This window comes from Barbus barbus, assembly GCF_936440315.1.
Source record: "Barbus barbus genome assembly, chromosome: 25".
NCBI lineage: Eukaryota > Metazoa > Chordata > Actinopteri > Cypriniformes > Cyprinidae > Barbus > Barbus barbus.
In genome coordinates, this window is record NC_136753.1 from 6,310,042 (window position 1) to 6,332,952 (window position 22,911).

The 22,911-nt window shown below is 36.9% G+C and overlaps 1 protein-coding gene across 5 annotated transcripts in view; it reads right to left on the minus strand.

Moving 5' to 3' along the window:
- The window catches only part of LOC306844904 (sodium channel protein type 2 subunit alpha-like), a gene marked incomplete at both ends in the record, with an annotated part of 39,198 nt that extends 27,007 nt beyond the window's left edge, over positions 1-12,191 (minus strand). For 3 of the 5 annotated variants that reach the window (XM_079377336.1, XM_079377335.1, XM_079377333.1), the window contains 9 exons: positions 5,034-5,240; positions 6,503-6,644; positions 7,018-7,081; positions 7,423-7,671; positions 9,261-9,352; positions 9,858-9,986; positions 10,713-10,793; positions 11,608-11,750; positions 11,922-12,191. In XM_079377336.1, coding sequence (XP_079233462.1) covers positions 5,034-5,240; positions 6,503-6,644; positions 7,018-7,081; positions 7,423-7,671; positions 9,261-9,352; positions 9,858-9,986; positions 10,713-10,793; positions 11,608-11,750; positions 11,922-12,191 — 1,377 coding nt within the window. Of the gene's footprint in view, positions 1-5,033; positions 5,241-6,502; positions 6,645-7,017; positions 7,082-7,422; positions 7,672-9,260; positions 9,353-9,539; positions 9,632-9,857; positions 9,987-10,712; positions 10,794-11,607; positions 11,751-11,921 lie in introns of all 5 variants that reach the window. The other 2 variants (XM_079377334.1, XM_079377332.1) reach the window with 1 other exon arrangement.
- Between the last annotated feature and the right edge of the window lie 10,720 nt (positions 12,192-22,911).

Below are 22,911 nucleotides of genomic sequence, written 5' to 3' on the forward strand. Positions count from 1 at the left end.
ATGCCCCCCCCCCCCCCCCCCATTATGCAATAACAATGTGCAACAACCTTATATTTATTTGCTACCACCTCCATCCTTGTACATCCCTGAATCTCCTTCTATTCTATCCCATTCTATCATCTTTGCACAGCTGTATAGACCATTTCAAGGACGTAGACAATTACAAAGGCGTTGGAACACTACTGCGCATGTCTGGTCCTGAAGCATTTCTGGTAGCGCAATTTTTAAATCTCAGATCTATCAAAACCTACAGCACATACTTTTTAAGTCTAGCGAAAACGCAAGTTAGGTTTTTTTAAAAAAAAATACTCTTTAAATATGACTGAGGTGCAAACTTACAAAGAACATTAAAAGTAGTCTTCCGGACGGCTCTGATTGATGATGCGTGCGTGTACATGAGAGATGGCGGTAAACGCGTATCGCAGTCGGGATGCTTACAATTAACTCCACAGTGGAAAAGTTGGGATCATTTGTTTGTAAAATGGATGACATCAGTCTTATGTTTGGTTAAACTGAAACAAGACAAACAGTGTTACTTACGAACTTATCATGGTTTGTGCTAAGATGTCCGGGGAGGTTTTTAGTGGACATTTCACTTGCATTGCTGGGTCAGTCTGTATGTCTACGCATTCATTTTTATTTGTACAGCTCTTTTCACAATACATATCGTTTCACTGCAGCTTTACAGAACATGCATGTTTATTACAATGCTAAATGAATGCTAGTAAGCTAATCACTTCATGCCATTATTACTGATTTCATTCGTTTTATAATTGTGTGCTTAGTTTGGTCAAGTTTGTTGCTTTGGAACAGTGCTAGAAAGCATTTGAATGCTCTATCTGAGCCATCATGTGGTCACAAATAAACAAGATGAATGAAATTCAATGCTGCTTACCGTGTTTTGCATTAACCTTTATTAGTTTTTTTTAAAAAAATAAAAGTATAGCCTACATGCAGATTAATAAATGCACACACACTACAGGGTATATATGTGGGTATATATGTTTTTATGCACATTTACTGTAAACACACACAGGTAAAAAGTGTGGGCACTATTACTATTTTTTTATGTTTTTTAAATAAGTCCAATGCTCATCAAGCCTGAATTTAATTGATCAAAAATATAGACAAAAACAGTAATATTTTGAAATATTACAATTTAAAATAATATAATATAATAAAATAATATAATATAATATAATATAATATAATAATATTTTAATATGCTTTAAAATATCATTTATTTCTGTGATCAAATCTGGATTTTCAACATAATTACTCCAGTCTTTAGTGTCACATGATCCTTCAGAAATCATTCTAATATGCTGATTTACTATCAGTATTGGAAAGCAGTTGTGCTGCTTAATATTTCTTTATAAACTGAGATAATTTTAGTATTCTTTGAATAAAAGAACAGCATTTATTTTATTTATAATATAAATGTTTTGTAACAACATGCACTACTGTTCAAAAATTTGGGGTCAGTATTTTTTTTATTTTATTTTTTTAAAGACTATGGAGACATTTATTCAGCAAGGATGTAATTTTGTTTTTTTTTAAGTCATCATAAAGACATACTGTTAGGAAAGATTTCTATATTTTGAAAATCCCTGCCAGGATCCAGAAAAAAATATTAAGCAGCACAATTGTTTCCAACACTGACAATAACCTAATATCAAATTAGCATATTAGAATGATTTCTGAAGGATCATGTGACACTTAAGACTGGAGTAATGGCTGATCAAAATCCAGCTTTGCATCACAGAAATAAATATAAAGAATATTAAAACAGAAAACGGTTATTTTATATTGTAATATTTCACAATATTACTGATTTTGTCTGTATTTTTTATCAAATAAATGGAGGTACTGCATATAAACAAAAGACAGAGACTGTTTCCAGAAAATGTATTAACTTGATCAATATCAAAAGCAGCAGACTGACCATGAGCAGCTTTGAGTACTACATTGCATTTCATCCTCAAGTTCTCAAACACATCTGGGTGTTCATATGGTCTCATGTGATTTGGCACTGTCCTGTCTCCCTGTAGTACTCACTGTCTTAGGTGTCTTACATTACAGATGATGGCTTTCCTAAACAATTATTTTATTTAATGCACAACATTTACTCTAATCACCCTGGTAACTGACCATTCACTTTGCTTCCATCTGGTAAGCGCTTCCGTAGCCTGATGGCAAAAACTGAGAGACTTAGGAGGAGCTTCTTCCCCCAGGCCATCAGGCTCCTAAACTCTAACTCGGTGTCATAACATCACTTGACTCCATGTAAATATCACCATATCAATAAGCTATTCATAATTTTTCTCTACCTCATATTGCTGCTATTTAAATACCCTGTACAACTTTTTTGGGTAAGTCGTGGCCTAATGGTTAGAGAGTCAGACTCGTAATCCAAAGGTTGCGGGTTCGAGTCTCGGGCCGGCAGGGATTGTAGGTGGGGGGAGTTAATGTCCAGTGCTCTCTCCACCCTCAGTACCACGACTGAGGTGCCCTTGAGCAAGGCACCGAACCCCCAACTGCTCCCCGGGCGCCGCAGCATAAATGGCTGCCCACTGCTCTGGGTGTGTGTTCACTGTGTGTGTGTGTGTGTGTGTGTGTGCACGTTGGATGGGTTAAATGCAGAGCACGAATTCAGAGTATGGGTCACCATACTTGGCTGTATGTCACTTTCACTTAAAGAAAAAAAAGTAAAAGATTGGATGACCAATAATAAACAACTTTTTTGCACATTCCTCTTTATTACTATTTAAGTCAACAACATACTGACCTGCACATTTATATTTATATTTTTTATCTTTTATTTTATTTTATTTTATTCTTTTATTTTTTCTACTTTTATTTTTCTTAATATTTGTATTCTATATAATTGCACTGTCCTTGGAGCGGACCTGACCTACATTTCACTGCTGGTTATACTCTGTATAATTGTGTGTGTGACTAATAAAAATCTTGAATCTTGAATCTTGAATCTTACAAATAATACTATTATTGTTTAATACATCAGTACATGTTGGAATTAACATTAGACAAGCATAAGTGATGAAAAATGTTTACCGTTAGCTTTTGTATTTCTATAATGTGTTACTCACTGCATTTATCTGCTGACAAGACAGCTAGACAACTAATGAGAACTCATATTTAATTATAGCCCACATAACGCTTGCAATAAAACGGAAATAAAAGCTTGGCCTTTTTCACTAAACAAGAATCAAAATGCCAGGCGCATATGTAAACAATGACGAAAACACAATGCTGCATCATACTTGAAGAGTTAACGTAAAAGAAATACAAAGAATGAAATGGAAAAAAACTAGAACTTGTCCTTACCTGAATGGAAATGTGCGCTGTATATCCTAGAACTGCTAGTGTCTTCTCGGACAAAACCCTTTAATTTCCGATTATTTATAAATTAATGTTAGTTCCAGACCAGAGGGAGCAACGAGCAACAAGGATCTAATTTTAATTTTGACATTTTAAACAGCAGAATTAAATAAATGAATCGCAATCCCACTGTGCATCAACTGACAGAGTCCGGCAAAAAAAAAAACAACAACAAGGGAGTGGGAGTCATTATTCTGGGATTGGGACAGGATTCCTGTGTCACCCTCTAGTTTGGATATGTTATTATAACTCAAACGATTTCACCTTCAAATCATGACGTCAAATTCACATTTCACTAAAACAGCACTCTGAAGAACAAATAGTCCCAAGCCAGTGGGATAACAACATATTATTTCCTATAAAGTGCTCTATGAATAAAACTCAAAATAGAAAAATAGCTAATAGATATGCTGTGAAGATAAAGTACACAAAGTCATTTCTTTTCATATCTGTCATATTATTTAGGTTCCTCCATTGTCCAAAACGCAGCGTATTGTCTAAAACAAAAGTTATGACTCCTGTGTACGTTCACATGCATTCATGCTGGTCTGTGCTTCACTACAATACATTTTCCCTGCGCTGCAGTGCGTCGCGCAGCTTTGCCACGCAAATTATAATAAAATAGGCGGTGTGCCAGAGGACTAAAAGGCTCTGCCTAGGTACCGTTTGTGTCAAGCCATTGGTTAATCTGGCTGTATGATGAAGAGAAAGAGGAGGACTATTATTATTCTTATTATTTTTAAGGACTATTATTATGTTATAATGTTTGGTTGACCAATCAGCGGAGAGGGGCATTTTACTCCGCCCACTTGTAAAGATAGAATATTCAAGTAGTTTATCCGTTTTCTGACCCTGAACGTAAAAAAGAAAAATGAAGCCGAATTCTTGATTTTTCGTTTTGTTTAAACAAATGAAAAGCGAAAAATGAGCCGTTTTTTTTTTTTTTTTAGATTTTAAGATTAAATCAAAAAATGAATTATCCGAAGGTACATGGACCCAAGATTAGCAAGTGACACCCTCTTTTCATTTATTGCTAGATTAACATTAATGAGAGAGATGGTCTATATATTAAGATCTATTGTTATGTTACACATCAGAAGTTTTTCCCCAAATGTTTACTTAAGACATAACAGATTATGTTTGCGTGAATACTTGTAATTCTGTGTATATGTGTATATTTATCAGGATCGCATGCTGCGGAAGCGGCTTTATGTACACGCTTCAGATGAGAGTCAGTGCGAGAAGCAAGAAAGGGAAAAAGTATTCCTCTCATAAAACATACAAATAAAGATCATTTTAGATGTTTAATTACTATCTGGAGCATTGGGATTGCTAGACGAGGACTTTGTGAACTCATTTTTGAGTTCATTTTTGCATGTAGCTCAAAATAAGCCTGTGCACACTCCAACTCGTTTTGCCAACACGGGTCACAAATATGAATAAATTATTGCTATTGTGTGAATAATATATAAACATGTAATCATCAATAAAAAAGTAACTGTAATCTAATTACAAGTACTTCATTTTTGGAATCTGATTACTTAATCGAGATTACATGTAATCAGTTACTACCCAGCACAGTATGAGCGTGCTTGTGTGTGTGTGTGTGTGTGTGTGTGTGTGTTTGCTACCTGTGCCTCTTCCTGCTGTCTCTTTAGCTGTTCTAGCATGGCTTGAAACTCTTCCTCTTTCTGTTGAGCCTCCTCTATGGTGGCCTGGTTCTGCTCATCATATGCCATGGCCACCACAGCCAGGATGAGATTCACCAGATAGAAGGAGCCCAGGAAGATCACAAGAACAAAGAAGATCATATAGGGCTTTCCAGCTGCACGCAGGGTCTGTGAGAGACATACACGAACAAAATGTTACAAAAATGCTTTTTTCGAAAAAAGAGAATAAAAAACAAGTGAAAGGATATTGATTTATTGATTAGTTAATGGAGAGATGCTGATGTTTTCTAATGCATACAGGAGAATGGGTTAAACTTCATAATGTTTTCTTTATTATTTTTTAATTACACCTATCATTTTAAAAATGGCCTTGTGTCAGAATACGCTTAGTTCCCTACAATATAGCAGGCAAAAACAGTATGTGGTAAGAGTATATGCAAATTCATGGTATTCATAGTATCCGTAGGTGCAAAGTACCCAGTTGATCTGTCAGTTGGACATTTTAATATCATTTTAATATTTTAATAGTTATGAATTGTTGTGAAGCAACGCAACATGCATTGCAGGTCAAATGACACCGCCAACATTTCATTCAAACTACACATTTTTCATACTACATATAGAACATTCCTTTTTCATGGCCATAAAAAGTTCTTCACCAAACATTGTACCTACTCTGACAGTATGTGATATCAGATGCAGCTTTGGTTGGTCCAGTAAAGAAACTGAATTAAGCGCGGCAGTTTGAACTTTGATCCGAGTGGATAAACGCTCCGTGTGGTGCGCTGTTTCGTTACGCTTTTGGTGCATAAACATTATATCGAACATTTATCGACCTCTTCATATCGTTTTATCGAAGAAAGTTATATCGCGATAATTATCGTTACCGAATTATCGCCCAGCCCTAGTTGTATCACAAAATAAACATGAATGAACATCAGAAGGTATCTTGTTTTAACTGCAGAGAGATGTCAGTACACACCATTTTTCAAGTTCAAGTCCACTGATGTAAAACTAATTTCTGTCTGATTTGTTTGTTGGACAAATTAGCAGATTCGGCGATATAATTTGTCAGATCACCTTTCAATCAAACTCCAGGGAAGAGTCAATTCCTATTTGTTTGTGTATGACATGAAACTTTTTGACCATACTCACCATGCTGTTATTTCAGCTCATGTGGATTCATTTTGTCATTATTTTGTGTCAAACTTCCTTTTATCTCATTGCATTCAATTAGCTCACAACTTAGCTCACAAAATTTAATTTGTTTTGCTATTGCGCTGGATCTTCAAGAAACAATGGTGTGGTATAATGTTTATAAGAAATAAATAGCCATGGTCCAGACATTGTAGAAGGATATAGGGTCTCTTTTTATGTCTACAGGAGGATATTGAGACCAGATGGATGGTAAGCTGATGTCAGCGCTGTACCTGCTGGTAGAGGTTTTCCCAGAAGTCTTGTGTCATTAGTCGGAAGAGTGAGAGGAAGGCCCAGCTGAATGTGTCAAAACTTGTGTAGCCGTAGTCAGGATTACGACCTGCTTTTATACACGTGAAGCCCTCTGGACACTGCCTGTTGTTCCAAGGAATATGAAAACATATTTTCAGTATATTCAGTGAATTTTTTTTTATCAATTTAGCCCAACAAGGGACATCATATCAGTGGTTCTCAACCAGGATGCCAGGGCCCACTATGGGGCCTCAGCAAACTTTCAGGGGGGTCACAATAAGTCTTAAAATTAAGTTATAGTTGCATACATCTTAGAATCAGAAAGCCTGAGAACCAAAGCATTATATCCACTTAACCAATTAAAAATGAAGATGTTATATCAAGTAAACCTGCACAATTTCAAATGAAAAAAAAACATTCTTTACATTACATCTAATCTATCTATATTCTCTATGTTCTGTTCACTAGCATGTGAAATCTAAAAGAACATATTCACCCTGCATCGCTTGAATTTCCACATAGCAAAGGATCTCTGCGGCCTGGGAGGAAATAATAATTGCCTAAAAAGGGGAAAGGCACAAGATAAATGTCAATAAATAATATGATAAGAAGCTGAATATACACGCACAAAGATGTACAGTATATGTTACTAGCCCTGAATCCTATAGCTTGAAGGAAGTGCAATTGTCTAAATTGTCTAAAAAAAGGCAAGCCTTTAAACCACACTCACTGTGAGGCAACACACATCCACACACACAATCATAAGACTGCTTTGAGCACTAGATGACTCATTTTTCTTGGGGCAGTGGAGCTGGGACATGTACAAGGGCATGTAGTGTCAACGAGCATCTCAATAACACACACACACATAGAGAGAGAAGCAAACACATTCTTCACTTACTCTCATCATTAATGTACTCTGTCCAGTTAAAGGTGCTGCGCAGCTCTAAACGGGCGCTATAATTCAGAGTGGCGGTCAGGTTTTCAGTGACATTGACCTCTAGAATCTTTACACACTTATGCCGCAGGTTTCCCATGAAGAGCTGCAGTCCAATCAGAGCAAACACACTCAGACAGAACACAGTCAGGATCATCACATCTGACAGCTTCTTCACCGACTGGATCAGAGCACCAACGATAGTCTTCAGCCCTGAGGAACATGCAACGGTGGTCAAAAATACTCCCAATACAACTCAACCACAATGTGATTACAGCTACATAGATATGGACAGGCTCTTATGGTAACACTTTAGAATAAGGTCTAATACGTTAACATTATGTGGAATGATAGCTATATTAACTTTTACAACATTTAGGTTAATATAAATCCAAAAGTTTAATGATAAAGTTAGTTACTTCGTGTTTACATTACAAAAATGTACATTATTTATCACAAACATGAATAACAATGAACAATAGTGTATTTATAAATCCTAAATACTGTTCATTGTTAGTCCATAATATGTCATTCACTAACTGATGTTACCAAATTGCACCTTATTATTAAAGTGTTCCTCTTTCTGTCTTCCTGATGATTTTTTTTTTAAATTGCAGGAATGGTTCACCCAGAAACTCATTATTAATTCACCCTCATGTCATTCCAAACCTGTATGTTGTTATTTGTTTCTGTTAAACACAAAAAGGAAATTGACACAGCTCTATTCTACACAGTGACAGTTCATAGCAAGCACAGCTGTCAAGCTCCAAAAAAATAAAAATAAATAAAAACACCCTGAAAGCACCATAAAAGTGTCCTGTACAACTGGTGTGCTATATTTCAAACCTTCTGAGGTCAGATGACAGCTTTGTGTGATAACAGAAAAAGAACATTTATTTAGATTTGGTGTCATCTTGAAAATCTTGTGTAGTGTATATTTAAATTAAGACTCAATTTCTGATCTGTTCTTTACACAAAGCTATCTTAGAAAAACAGCATACAGGTTTAGTTTGGAATAATGAGGATGAATAAGGAAAAAAATGGCAGAATGTTCATTTTTGGCTGAACTATTCCATAAAATCTGACAAAATTACTGTAATTATAATTTTAAGAATATAGTTCAATCCATTAAAAAAAAAAAATCTAGGATAACACTACAAATTTAGAAAACATTCTGCTTTAGATATAAAAAAAAGCAATTAGAAGCTTTTGGTGATTAAAACAAGGTTAAATATTAGTACACGTTAGTTGAATAAATGTTTGTGAAATTGCATATAAACAACATTAACGCATGCAGTGTAAGACAGTGAGAGTGAGTGCGAGTGTTGCCTGTGTGTGTGTGTGTGTGTGTGTGTTCTTCACACACACACACACACGCAGCAGGCATACAACGGGCATGGCCGACGGTGCGCATGCACATAGAACTCAAACAGCAGACAGAGGAGAAGAGAAGAGTAGAGGGTCTCAAGTTCTCTATCTCAGGCTATAGGCTTCAGCAATGTCTCATGCAAAAAAAAAACAACACAACTCAAAAATGCCCAGTTGTCTATTTCCCAAGGCATGATGGGAGACCTTTCCCAAGGCGTGATGGTCTTTGGGAAATAACAGAGCAGAGCCCGGCAGAAGGGAAACTACAGAATGTGTTTTTAAAAGCCTGGAATCCCGTTTTTTACGCCCGAGCGGATTCCTGCTTTCTCTGACCGCTGGGAGCGACAGAATGAGAAAGAGAGGCCAGCGGAGGAGGGGATGGAGTGAGCGAGAGCTCAGATGGAGAGAGAGGCAGCCTGTGAGCTAGCCCTCACCTGGAATCACTGATATAGTTTTGAGTGCTCGTAAAACCCTGAAGGTTCTCAGTGCTGAGACATTGCCCAGATCCACAAATTCTGTTACATATCTGTAGGGAGGGGGGGAGGGGGAGGGGTCACACACACACGCGCAAACACACACACGCACACATGTTAGGACAGGACAGGGTAGCAGAGGGAAACGTCACACAGAGACACACACCTGACTGACACCTGTGTTTACGCGCACACGCATGCGCACGTCTATACACACACGCGCGCACACACATCCCTTACCTGGGATGACTGAGATAGTTTTCAAAGCTCTGAGCACTCTGAAAGTGCGGAGAGCTGACACATTGCCTAGGTTTACAAACTCAGTTACATACCTGTAGAATCAAATAGAGAGTTACCACAAGCGCACGCACACACTTGCTCAAACGCACACAACCGCAACCGACATGGATTCAGCAGCTTTCCTTCATCAATGTGTCCAAAACTATCTGAGCAAACTCTCATTAACAGTTCAGGAAAAACAGTGTACGGTCTCATTTGTCTTATGTTTTTAATACAAAGTAATAAGCATGAGGAGCATCTGTCTTCAGAGATACTCACGCCATCAGAATGACACTGAAGTCCAGCCAGTTCCAGGGGTCTCGCAGGAAAGTGAACTTCCCCAAGCAGAAGCCCCGTGCCAGGATCTTAATCAGGGACTCAAAGGTGTAGATCCCTGTGAATGTGTACCTGAATGCACACAAACAAACTTCACTAAGAACGATTAAGTTGTATGAAATTGAAACAATCGAGTGTTAAAGACCCCATGTAATGATGCTATTATTTTGCTATGCTGACAAACTTCCTATTGGAAAAAAAAAGTCGGACCAAGGAATGCTGATGGGCTGAGGTTAAAAAAGGATGTACTTATTCTCAAAAGTCTCAAAAACATAAATTCAGTCATTTCCTCACACAAAAATACTGTATGGCTTTAAATACATGGAATATAAGATTGAACTGTATAGTATAAACTAAATATATGATGCTTTTTTGGTGTTTACTTTTTTTTTTTAAAGAACAGACATGATTGGTCACTATAAAATAAAAACTATGCATTTTTGTTTCACAGAATAAAAAGTGGAAGAATTTTCATTTTGGGATAAATTATTTTATAATTATTTTATAACTTATCATTTTTTAATTTTTAAAGTCCCCAAAAACTTTGCTACTAGGTGTTGTTAGTCAGTAACAGCTGTTATATAAATAAGCTGTTATATTATATAAATACAGTTTATAAATGAGGGGGAGAGGACACAATCTACAGATGATTTTTTTTGACAAAAGGATGTCCATACAAGTGTTTACAAGATCATCAATATGTTTAGTTCATTGTCCCAGAAGACAAAGACTGACAATTTTGTCAAAAGATTGAGCTGTAAAATTTCTATGCAGAACTGTGTTAATAATGTGACTTACTCCACATTCTTAGCCCATTCCGGGGGATTGCTGAGGGTCATGAAGGCGCAGTTGGTCAAGATCGTGCACATGATCACAAAACTGAACATTGTGAGCAGCAGTCAAGGAATATACACAAGAAAGTCACAGACACACACAAATATTGCATATATACTCTCCCAACTACACCTAATGTCAAGCGCAGCCTCAGACAGCACGCCTAGGGTAACTGTCTTGATATTATCAATGCTTATGAGGAAGAAATAATTTATGGATTTGCCAAACTTTTGCCAGGTTTGTCGCCTGAAATATCTGAAAGATATTAAAAGTTATTTTTGAGGCGCTTGGTAGCAAACAGTTAAACTTACAGAAGCGGAATTGGTTAAAGTAATAGTAAAGTGACAGTTCACACAAATGCTGTTCTTTTGAACTTTCTATTCATTAAGGAATCCAGAAAAAACGTATCAGTATCTAAAAAAATATTAATGTATGTATTTGTGTATTTAACATCAATAATAATAAGAAATATTTCTTGAGCACCAAATCAGCATATTAGAATGATTTCTGAAAGATTATGTCACGTTACTGGAGTAACGGCTTCTAAAAATTCAGCTTTGCCATCACAGGAATAAATTAAGTTAAAAACAGAAACAGTTATTTTAAATCATAATGGCATTTTACAATACTACTATTTCAATGTATATTTGATCACATAAATGCAGCCTTAAGAGACATCTTTCATCAACATAAAAAAAAATTGTGGAGTCCAAACCTTTGAATGTTATAAAGTATGTATGTTGGTCAGATTGTCAGATGTTGGTTCCTGTCTAAGTGTTCTATCAAAATAAGACAAGAATGTATGCCGCAAGTGAAAAGTCTGGAGACTAATGTATACCTTGTTTAGATGCTTAGATACATCCATTCAGCTGAAAAAGGATATGAATGCACCAGGACCTTGATGGAGATTCTCCTCAATGGATTGAAGGGGCTCAAAATATACAAAGCTGGCGTAGCATTAAAGCGGAATATAGTCTTCCCACGATTCAATACTATAAAGGTCTGAAGCAGAGAAAAAATGATTTTAGTTCTGCGACAATCTCTTTTCAAATCTGTTTAACAAGGAGATATGTAACTACAGAGAACGATACACATTATAACACCAGACTGAAGTCCCGCTGGCTGTCTAAACGCAAATAACAAGCTTCCATTTTAAAATCTTCTCACACATACTTTTTGGTTGCTGTAGTAGGTGTCCAGGTCCTCCAGGGGGACGGATACAAATTCAGACGGAAGGTCTCCATAGATAAAGGGCAGGGATTTTCCCGCCTCCAAATCGCTGTTGGGTTTGGGCCCGTTTTCATCATCATCATCAGGCCGTCTCTCGCCTTTGGGCCGTTGGGCCGCCTCCTCTGCGATGCGGCACTCGATAGCAGCGAGAGACTCAGGCAAGAAGGGCCGGAAGCTGTCAGGTCCGGGTGGAACGAGCAGATGAGCAGCCATATTGACATCCTGCTCTGGTAGCTGCACCAGCTAATCTCCGGTCACTCTGGGAGCTGAAGGAAGGAAATCACACGTTCAGTGCACAGTGGCTGCAAGAGGAGATTGATCATTAAAGTGGAAGTCATTCATTTTTATGAATTGAGTCAATCTGTGGCAATTTAAAACATGAAATAATCACTGTCAATTTATTTACATGATGATCAGCATCACACTGGAGACCCGGGAGAAGATTTCATATTCTAATTATTACCAATAAAAAGGATGTTAATATTCATGCAGTGCCATTAGATGCAGCTTGTGTGTGTGTGTGTGTGTGTGTGTGTGCATGTTTATGTGGTTTACGAGGACACAAATTTGTATAATGACATGGGTATGACAGAGGTATTACAATATGAAGGTGGTTTATGAAGACACTGCCTATGTCCCCGTAATTCAAAAGGCTTAAAAAACATACTAAATGGTGTTTTTTTGAAAATCTAAAAATGAACAAAGTCTCCTGTGAGGGCTAAGTTTAGGTGTAGGGTTGGTGTAGGGCAATAGCACACACAGTTTGTTCAGTATAAAAACCATTACGCCTATGGAGAGTCCCCATAAACCACAAAAACCAACATGTGTGTGTGTGTGTGTGTGTGTGTGTGTGTGTGTGTGTGTGGTTGTACCAGCTCTGTATGTTACAGTAGAGCAGCAGTGCCTGCGGGTCACCAGGCATAAATAGCCAGTCTGGCGTGCTGCCCTGAGTGCTGTGGCCAGAGCTGTGAGCACCAAACTGGTCGTGTACTCAGAGCGAATCAGTTACATTCCCAGGGGCTCATGACCCCTATGAATCCACCATCTCCCTCAAGATTCAAAGTCTTAAAGAATAGACGTATATGTAAGACATGAGGGGGAACGAAGAAAGATATATAGAGATAAAGAAAGCATGAGGGAGGGAAAGAGATGAGTGTGAATATTGAAATGCTCATAATTTGTAGTTTGGGGTCAATATACTGTATATATCTATATATCTATCTATCTGTCTATATAATATATATACATATTTTTTAAACAAATTATCTTTATTCAGCAAGTATGACAGTAAATATACATACATACAATAAATGTTGTTCAAAAATGTTTAAATTTATTGGGCAGCACAACTGTTTTTAATGCTGATAAAAAGGTTATTATGGCACAAAATTTGCATATTAGACTGATATCTGAAGGATCATGTGACACTGAAGACTGGAGTAATGGAGTAAAAAGTCAGGATTTCCTATATTGCTTTGTTTGTTTTCTCATATGATTTCAAGTCATATCAATATTTGATGTCCATTCATTTATTTGCTGTGTAACACACACTGTGTACACACACTTGAATCCAAAACCCAGTTTTGGTATATTATTACATTCATGATCACATACACAAGTGGCACCTGAGCATGCATCTGGCTGATTTTGAAATTCAATCCCCCCATCCCCCACAAAACATGCAGATTCATACATCTTAAACAAAACAACCTTGCAATTCAAACTGGTGGATTCAAGACAAAAAAAAAAAAAACCTCATTCTTGTTTTCTAAACCATGTTAAAGATGCTATAATTACAACTCATCTCCAGCTAACGTATGCCTTTTAAAATCTCAATTCTACCTTTTTTTATATAATCCTTTTTTAAAAGTTCAAATAAAACTGACCTGAATCAAACTGAATCAATACGGTTGACAGCTGTGAAAAGAGAAAAAAAAATGACAAAAACAGTAATTGTTTTTGTTTCTAGAATTTTCAAGAACTAGGATTTCTTTTTACATAAACAACAGTTGACACTGCTCCAAACCACCCACCATGCAAAACCTTAGTCCTCATCCAAGTGGAAAAGCATAGTAATAGTTGCAATAAACATTTCACCAAGCAAACTGAAAAATCAGTAGTCTCTTTTTTTAACTCACTGTAATCAGTAGTATCTTTTTAATTCACTGGATCCTGCATAGATCATGTCTGCCTTTAATGAATGAAGATGAAAACATTTGTATAACTGTGAGTGTGTGACCAAATAAAATCTGCTATTCACTCTTTCCTTTTTCACAAATAACTACCACACTGAAAAGCAGAGGTGAAAAAACTGTTGCATATTTTGGAAAGCTTGTTTTACTAACATCCTTATACAAATCTCATGAAAATTACATGCCCAAATAATGAATCATACCTCAAATAAATCAACATTTTATATTTATAGGATATACTGATATAATAATTTGAAAGGAGCAATTCACTCAAAAGCTTGCTGAAAATTTACTTTGCCATCCTAAAATAATGATGAATTTGATGAATTAGTTAAAAATTCATCAAATTCATCATTCATCATTTGATGAATTTGTGCTAAAGATGAATTTGTTTCTTAATCAGAACAGATTTGGATAAATTTATCATCGCTTATTTACTATTGGATCCTCTGCAGTGAATGGGTGCCGTCAGAATGAGAGTCCAAACAACAGATAAAAACATCACAATAATTCACAAATAATCTCACCATGACTCCAGTCCATCAATTAACATCTTGTAAAGTGAAAATCTGTGTGTTTGTTAAAAAAAGAGAAAGAAATCCATTATTATAACGTTTTCTAATAACATCCATAATCCTTAAGAATGCTTCCTCCATGGATAATAACAGTTCCATCGTCTGTTGTGAAAAAGTTCATCCCCTGTTGTCTTCTCACATCACTGACATATTTCTTTAGAACTGTTTTTACTGCTTGATGTGCATATTTCTCTCCTGATTCAGAAAAAATAACTTTTTCACTGAAGAAAGCATTATTACGGCTTGAGGACTCTATGACCAATTTATTTAACTATAAACTCAAAGCTTTTTGAGTCACAAGAAGTAAACTGATGGTCATGGATAAACTGAGTCATGTAGATTTTACTGGTTTATTACTGTTATGTTTTTATCAGCTGTCCAGACTCTCACTCTGACGGCACCCATTCACTGCAGAGGATCCACTGGTGAACAAGTGATGCAATTTTACATTTCGCCAAATCTATTCTGATGAAAAATGAACTCAAATACACCTTGGATGGCCTGAGGGTGAATACATTTTTTTTTTCACCAGACTTTTCAGGTGAACTACAGTATTCCTTTAAGACTCAGTGTGCAATGACCAAGTTTGAGTTGCATTAAACTGAAAAGTGCAGTTTTTCTATGCAGAACTCCTGCTAACAAGGTCTTCTAAACAAAATCTTCCTGGGTGCCCTGGTCTGCTCTGGGCTAGATTTCTGTGTGCAACTGTGACTAATATTCGGCAAGCAATTGTTTGTGTGTATGTGGGTCTGTGAGTGAGCAATGTGAGCTGTCTCTCTCTCTCTCTCTCTCTCCCTGCCATCACCCAGCCAGTTCAGCCTGTTCCCTCTGAGGACAGAGGTAAAAAACAACTCCCTCATCCATGCATCCACCCATCCACACACTCATCCAAGGATCCACTAATTCAACCCCCTCCAAAAATGAGCCAATCCTCTGGGGTGCCATTACTCCCAGCCCTGCCCTAATGCACACCTGTCTCCAGGGTCAAACCAAACCTCAGAGAGGAGGTGGGCGGCACTGGCACAATTTAAATATATAGTAGGTACGCCTGGGTAAAATCAAGGGTGCTACTACTCATTTTGATGAGCTGTCAAAAATCAGACAAACGCTGAGAAATTCTGCAAGCTCTACATGATAAAGTGATTTATCAGTACCATGATAAAGCTTGTTAAATTCGGATTATACTGCCATTACCATGAAAAAAGTGCAACATCCAGACATGATCAAATAAATCTAAATTAGCATAGACCATCAGTATAAAACATGTCACCTTAGTGGATCCTGCATGCTACTTCATGTTACTAGGATATTAAAAGATCCTGACACTATGTCAATGAGAAGGTGGATTAAAATATTCCAAGCCAACTCTAGGCATTCGAAATGCCAAACAGTCATGCATCCATAGTCAGACACTGTACGTGTTTAAAAGATGCTTTCTGACAGATGTGGAGGAAGTGACCCTTCACACTCACACAGCTCTAAACTCATCACTTGACAATTCCTAACAAGGCTGTTGCTGTTTTCTAATCAAGAATTTACACATTTTCCTCAATTGTGCGTTAGAATCGTTTTGCTCCGTCGTGGATAATAGGGATTCGCGACAGCTGCTCTCCATGGTGCTGAAACACAGGTGCGCCTGGGCTCAGCTCAGGTCATCCGCCACGCGCGTCCTCCAGCGCGTCACATTCGCGCGTTATTCTTAATGCCAGTTTTTCACACACACTGACGCTGACGTGTTTAACACATCTGATTCAGTAAATTAAATAACAGCAATGTTAAAGGCTTTTAACATATATACAGAAATGCATCATTCATAAAATGAGTTTTCAGTCGGTACAGGTTGTTCCTTAGGATTTCACTTATTGATTTATATTATTATTTATAATAACAACATTTCTAAAGAGTGCAAACAACTACCCAAGACAACGTCCGAAATGGACTAATTTTCATTTTGGCGTTTTCTTATAAGTACTGTTTCAACAAGTCAAACATTTGGGGACCTCTCAAGATCCACATTCAACAAATACAAGGTTCCAGTCGACGGATGATGTTTAGCACGATTGTTATTTTAGGCATTGAGTGGCGACAGAAGCCCAAGGTGAGCTTGAAGGCCCTACCTTTATAGATGAGGATTCATCTCGAGCAGGGGCGAAGCAGCTGTCGCCATGTTGACGTCTCCGGTTATTTCCACCCAAACCGCAACCAACTCCGTACATGACACCATTTACACGGCCATTTCTAGAGCTTTATATAAAAAAACATCCCCCGGGGCTATAACAGCTCTGCATTTCCACCCCTGATGACACCGACTGAAGAACCGAGATTGATGTAATTCCACGTAAAGAGAAACCCACCCAAAGGGTTAAACGGTGTCTAGGCGACAGAAAAAACGTCTCTGGGCGTGCCTTTTTTCACTGACCAAAAATATCTCCAACGTAAACGAGTTTTAGAGACATAAAGGTTCGCATTAAAGCAAACTGGCACGTTTGGATTGTGTTTTTCAACCCCTTCTCGTGTAGCGACGGTGGGTGGGTGTGGAAATGTGAGGGAAGGAGGGGGTCGCGATTGCTCCTCTTTTCAATGACAATCTTTATCAATATAATTAACGTGCTATGTGGAAATCTTAGGACGTTGTGGTTCTGTTAAGCTTAAAACAGTCGACCAGTCCTTCGTTCAAACAGCATCTCCCTAATTTTGATAGATCAGCCAAATTCAGCACCACCATCATCATCTCCACAGGCAACCAGCAGAGAGAAACCCAAACATCTGTCCGGGTTTTTACATTCACAAATCCTTCATAAAATCCCTGATATGGCTAAAAGCGATAATGCCAGCGATTCAAATCCTGTTTAAACTCGTTATAAATGGCAGGATGATCTGCGCAAACATATGCCTCAGACTCCGTGATCTTTATATGGATGCTATTCATTATTTTATTTTACGTCAATTGATCATAATCCCATTCTGTTTGATGCTGAGCAGTCAGAGGATGACCTTTAAATGAATGCATCACCATATTCTTCATTTGCCTAAAGGACACAAAGTCCTAATCACCCACCTGTCAAACAAATACCTATTTTGAGATAAATATATAAGCCTATTTATATTAGTTTTACAACAGTATTTTCACGGTCGTAATTCGATATGATGGGTTATAAGCCACCTTCTTTTTCCAGGCCTTTCTAGACGTTTCTGAATTGATCTTTTACTCACCATAGCAATGCCTGTCAGGCTCGAACCTGGATTTCCAATCACTTCGTTTTTACCGTTACTTCCGTCTATTGTGTTTTTCTCCCTCTCAAACGCTGTTGGTGTCAAACAGATCGAGAGGACGCGGCGACGTTGTTATCCATTGAAAAGCGCTCTCAGCTGTCGTTCGTCTCCCCAAATATCACGGATGATAGTCGCTTCCGGTTATCGGTGTCTTGGGTGGTGGGAGTGACGCGTGCGCGTGCCTCACGACTCGACTCCAGACCCGCACGTGAGGCCCCGGCCGACCACCGTTACGAAAACACAGTGGTTAGACCGAGAAGAAATGTCTACCTATGTCAAGCTTCTTTTTTTATTATTATTTATTATTGGTTACGTCATAGGCATTTCACAGGCTAGTATTTGTGGCATCAATGGTTAATTCACTTTTTATTGAGAAAAAATAATTCTAATTAGAGGAAATTAGGCTATTACTCTAACAATTATTATTTTTATGTAAAAAATGTACATAGCATTTTTACATATTACCTTTGACATTATTGTTGCTCCAGAAATTACTTTATGTTTCACATTTGTTTTACTATTTACATTTTGAAAGGGTATAATAGGGCATTTAAATTGCAAGGTGGGGCATGTTTTCACAAAAGATTAAGGTGTGTTGAGTGGAAATGCTCAACAGTTTTTTGTAGACTTTAATGTGCCTATGCAAAAATGGGCTTACTTAAAATTGACTTAAACAGAAGTATTCTCTGCATTAAAACTGTGATAACTAGCTCTGGTCTTTCCTGTGTTTCTTTGCATGAAATGTCAACAAAAATGTCCAATACTTTAATTTACAGTACTTTTTTTTTTTAAAGATATAAAGATTTTCAGATGTTATTTTTTTTAGATGTTATTGCTCAAGTTAAAATGTTGTTGTTGATATTAAAATTGTGTTGATAACACATGCCTTTGAAGACCAACACAATGATAACTAACAAATAGTTTTAATTTTATATGCAGATATAGCTTATTTAGCATTTACTTTTACCTTCTATATCTAAAGCTGTATCTTCTGTTACTGCTTTAGACTTTATTTTGTAAGTAAGCCTACACACTCAGAATAATATTGTGTCCAATGTTTTCATGCAAATTAGTAATAAAGGGAAGAACTGTGAAGAATAAAGTATAGAATATATTACCCTAAATATACTATGGACCATAGAAGGAAAGTCTATTTGTGTTCTCTCTGGGGACAAAAAGTTTCAAATAAGATTAAATGAGATTAAAATGATTTCTAGCCTGTTTCTTTGCCCATCCAGGAATGTATTTTACTTTCAAAAATCTAGGACTGTACAGGTTCCGTAAATACTATTGTGTTATATTGTATAGGGATTGAGGCAGTTAGATTCTCAAATCCCTAAATTACCCAGACACGGTCAAAATGAATAATCCTTATCCATGCTTGAGAGGCTGCTGGCTAACACTGCGCCCGAGGCATGGGAGAGGCGCGCTGCTCCAAACAGTGCGCGCGCACCCTCTGCTGGCGACAAGGAGAGATGGTGGCGTTTCTCACGACAGCTTCATTATCACATGGAGCTGGCTTAATTAATTGCTCAGAAACTTCGCGCGTTCTCTTCGATTGTTGATTACATGTTTAGTTTGGGTGAATGCACTTGTAAATTTGTACGGTCTCAGTCTTAAAAATACACACTCAGAAAAGATCAGTGATTTACTGCGTTACAGCGGCTGTAGTGCCAGCGCGTCGCGCCTCCGCAGGGCTCGTGGTGATGCATGACGCATCGCGCTGGTTTTGACATTCACTGAGCTTCCCTCATTAAGAGCTCTCGCCCGCGGGTTGTCATCGAGGCATAGGCCGTACTGAAGGATCACCAGCCCGCCGACCGGACAGAATACGGGTGAACTCTCTCAATGGAGCAGCTGGCTATGACAGAAATGTTTACCCTGCAGAACGGATGAATAACCCGATAAATACGTCCAGTGAAAGGGTCCTGCATTCCTCAGCCGCTGTCGCCTGGACAAACGATGAAAGCATTTAGAAATAGACATTAAGATTAAAAAAGGGTAGGGTAGGGTAGGGTAGAGTGGGGGGAAAGATACATTTTTATTGTAACTATGGACTACGTTAGCGAGAGTGATGTAAAAGTTTTCACCATGAAGCTTGCACTGGTGATGTACCGAAGAGAAAACGGATTTCACAGTAAATTATCTCATTTTCAGCAATAAGAAAAAAAATATTTTAAAGCTTGTTTTGTAGAACATCACAGTTATATATGATATGAGAACAGTAGTGCCTGTAGATAGAGAGTATGTGTTATTTAATACAAATGTAATTATATTTTCAGAATGACATCATTTTTTTCTCAAACATAGTGTGTGGGGTAAAACGCCCCCAGGGGCCAATGGGCAATTACTGTAGTTATTCTGCTATGAACATCACATCTTTTGTTTTTACATCAAATGTACTCTAACTAGTTGGTTGAATAAAAATATTTGGCTTTGTATTTAAAATTACCTCAAGTTAGCATCAGGTATCAGTTAGCTAGCCAGTTATCATCAGCTAACTTTTTTCTTCAAATAGACTATTATACTTTTGTCATTCATAATTATTGATTATATTCTTTTTAAGTTTTAAGCTAAAACTGTCTGTATTCTGATTTAGCTGTAAATGTTTAAAGCAAATTGTTTTGTCAGACCCCCATGGCACAAATACATTTTTTGTTAAAAATCTAATAACATGAAAACTGTGGACATTTTTCAAACTTGGTTTATAATTTATGTCATTGTCACTAAAACTATGGTAACTTTTCTGAGCACATTTAACTTTTGTTTCACTGAAGAGAAAAAATTACTATCCTTAAGGGGGGGGGGGCGTTTTCCCCACTCTACCCATATAAAATAACAGTAACAATATTTTGTATTTCTGTTATTCTTCCACATGGGCTTTTGTGGCCCTGTGGACTTTTTGAAAATTATGTGATGAAAATATATATTTTAAGTCAAATACATTTGGCCAACAGTTTTATGTATATATATAGTAATACTAAGGCTTATACAGCACATTTTATAATAGCCTTGGCTATATAGTAGGCTATTTACTCAAAATACACATAGTCACACAATATGTTCACACCTTTGCATAAATTCACAACTAGCTTAATTAGAAATGACCTATTGTCACAAATAAGTAAGGGAATGACAAGCAGGTTCATTGAACAATGGGAGATGGATGATCGTGGAGAGCAATGGCAGGTGAGTGAATATACTGAAACCAGTCCTTAGAGTGCCTTGCTGATAACTGACAGTCTCTTTCTTTGCTGGATAGCTGGAGCTTAGGAGTCCAAAAACAAACTGGAAGGGAAGTATAAACATGTTAATGACACAAGGGAGTCTGGTACAGTTCAGGGTAGTGAACCGTAGACCAGGCGAGGAGGGAGCGTGGAGAGTGTGCAGATATAGTGGAGCTGATGAGTTCTGACAGGTGCTGGTGATCTATAACGAGGAGACTGTGATCAGGTGAGTGTCGTGACTGAACTGGTGACAGAGACTCCCTGCCATATATATTTTAATATTGTTTACAACTGATATTTACCTTGTATATTTCAGTGTTACATATCATACGCTTCCTGTTTCTTCTCAAGTATGCTCTACCAATCAGGCTTGGTAAACAAGTACACTAGCCTTTGAAAAAACTTTATTAATTGTTGTGGTCAGGATGGAAAGGACACAACTCTTCAGGAACTGTAATCATTTGTTTTTACATTTATTTGTATTCATTTAGGGGATACTTTTTATCCAAAATAACTTATGAGGAATAGACTACAATAATATAGACATTTTCAAAAAGTATTCAAAAGTTTTTGTATTTCACCCTTTATTTAAATCATCAGTTTTAAACATACAGTAATTTTGATGTTAATTATATGATATGTAGTATTTTGTATTATAATATTTAAGTTTTAGTTAAAGAATTAAGCCATTTACACTAGGTTAAAACAATGAAGAATATGTAATGTTAGATCTTGAATCTTGTTAAAATCTTGAAAATGAAAAATCACAAAATCATAACATTTTAATGTGACCTTCATATAGAAAAAGACATATATAACATTAACCCTTCTCTGTAAGTTACCGTACCATATATCATGTAAATGGTTTAACATCCCATTAAAATGTAATTTTACTGTAAAATACAGTAAACTGTTTTTACAAGTAAAAACTATGAATTACTTGATTTGTAGTGGGAAAACTGTAACAGAGCATATTTTTAATAGTCAAGTCACCTTTATTTATATAGCGCTTTTAACAATACAGATTGTGTCTAAGCAGCTTTACAGTATCAAATAATTTTGATTTCTTCTTGTTTTTGTTATCTGTAATATACATTAGGGTGTTTGTGTTACATTTTCTGTTATTTAGTTAATGTTTATTTCATCATTGCCATATGTGTTACCCTGATAGCATTTTTTCTCTGTGGTCCTGTGCACTGTAAATACACAAGTATTGGCCATTTTTACAGACAGTCCACTTACGATGAACTGAATTATCATGTGACTTTCTATTTTGCCTTTATTATGGTGGCTGTCTGTATATTTTAAGATAATGTTATAATAAGATATGTGAAATATAGAGGCTTTCCATAATACTGGAAGTTTCACCACAGTATTTTATAGTGAATTTCTGGCAATCACAGCTGCCATGCTTTTACAGTAATTCTAACATTTTTTTTACAGTACTGGGATGTAAAATCGCTCTACTTTAAAGAACCACCCTTAAACGACCTAAAAATGAAGTGCTGCAAATGCAAATCGACTTGAGATTCTTCAAATTCGTATTTTCTTCAAAGAAAAATACAGCATCATACTTTTTCATTAGATTAAAATGGTCTATATCTGCTAATACATGAAATACCCTAAAATATAAATAGCCTAGTCCAAAAGTACACACACAGCACAG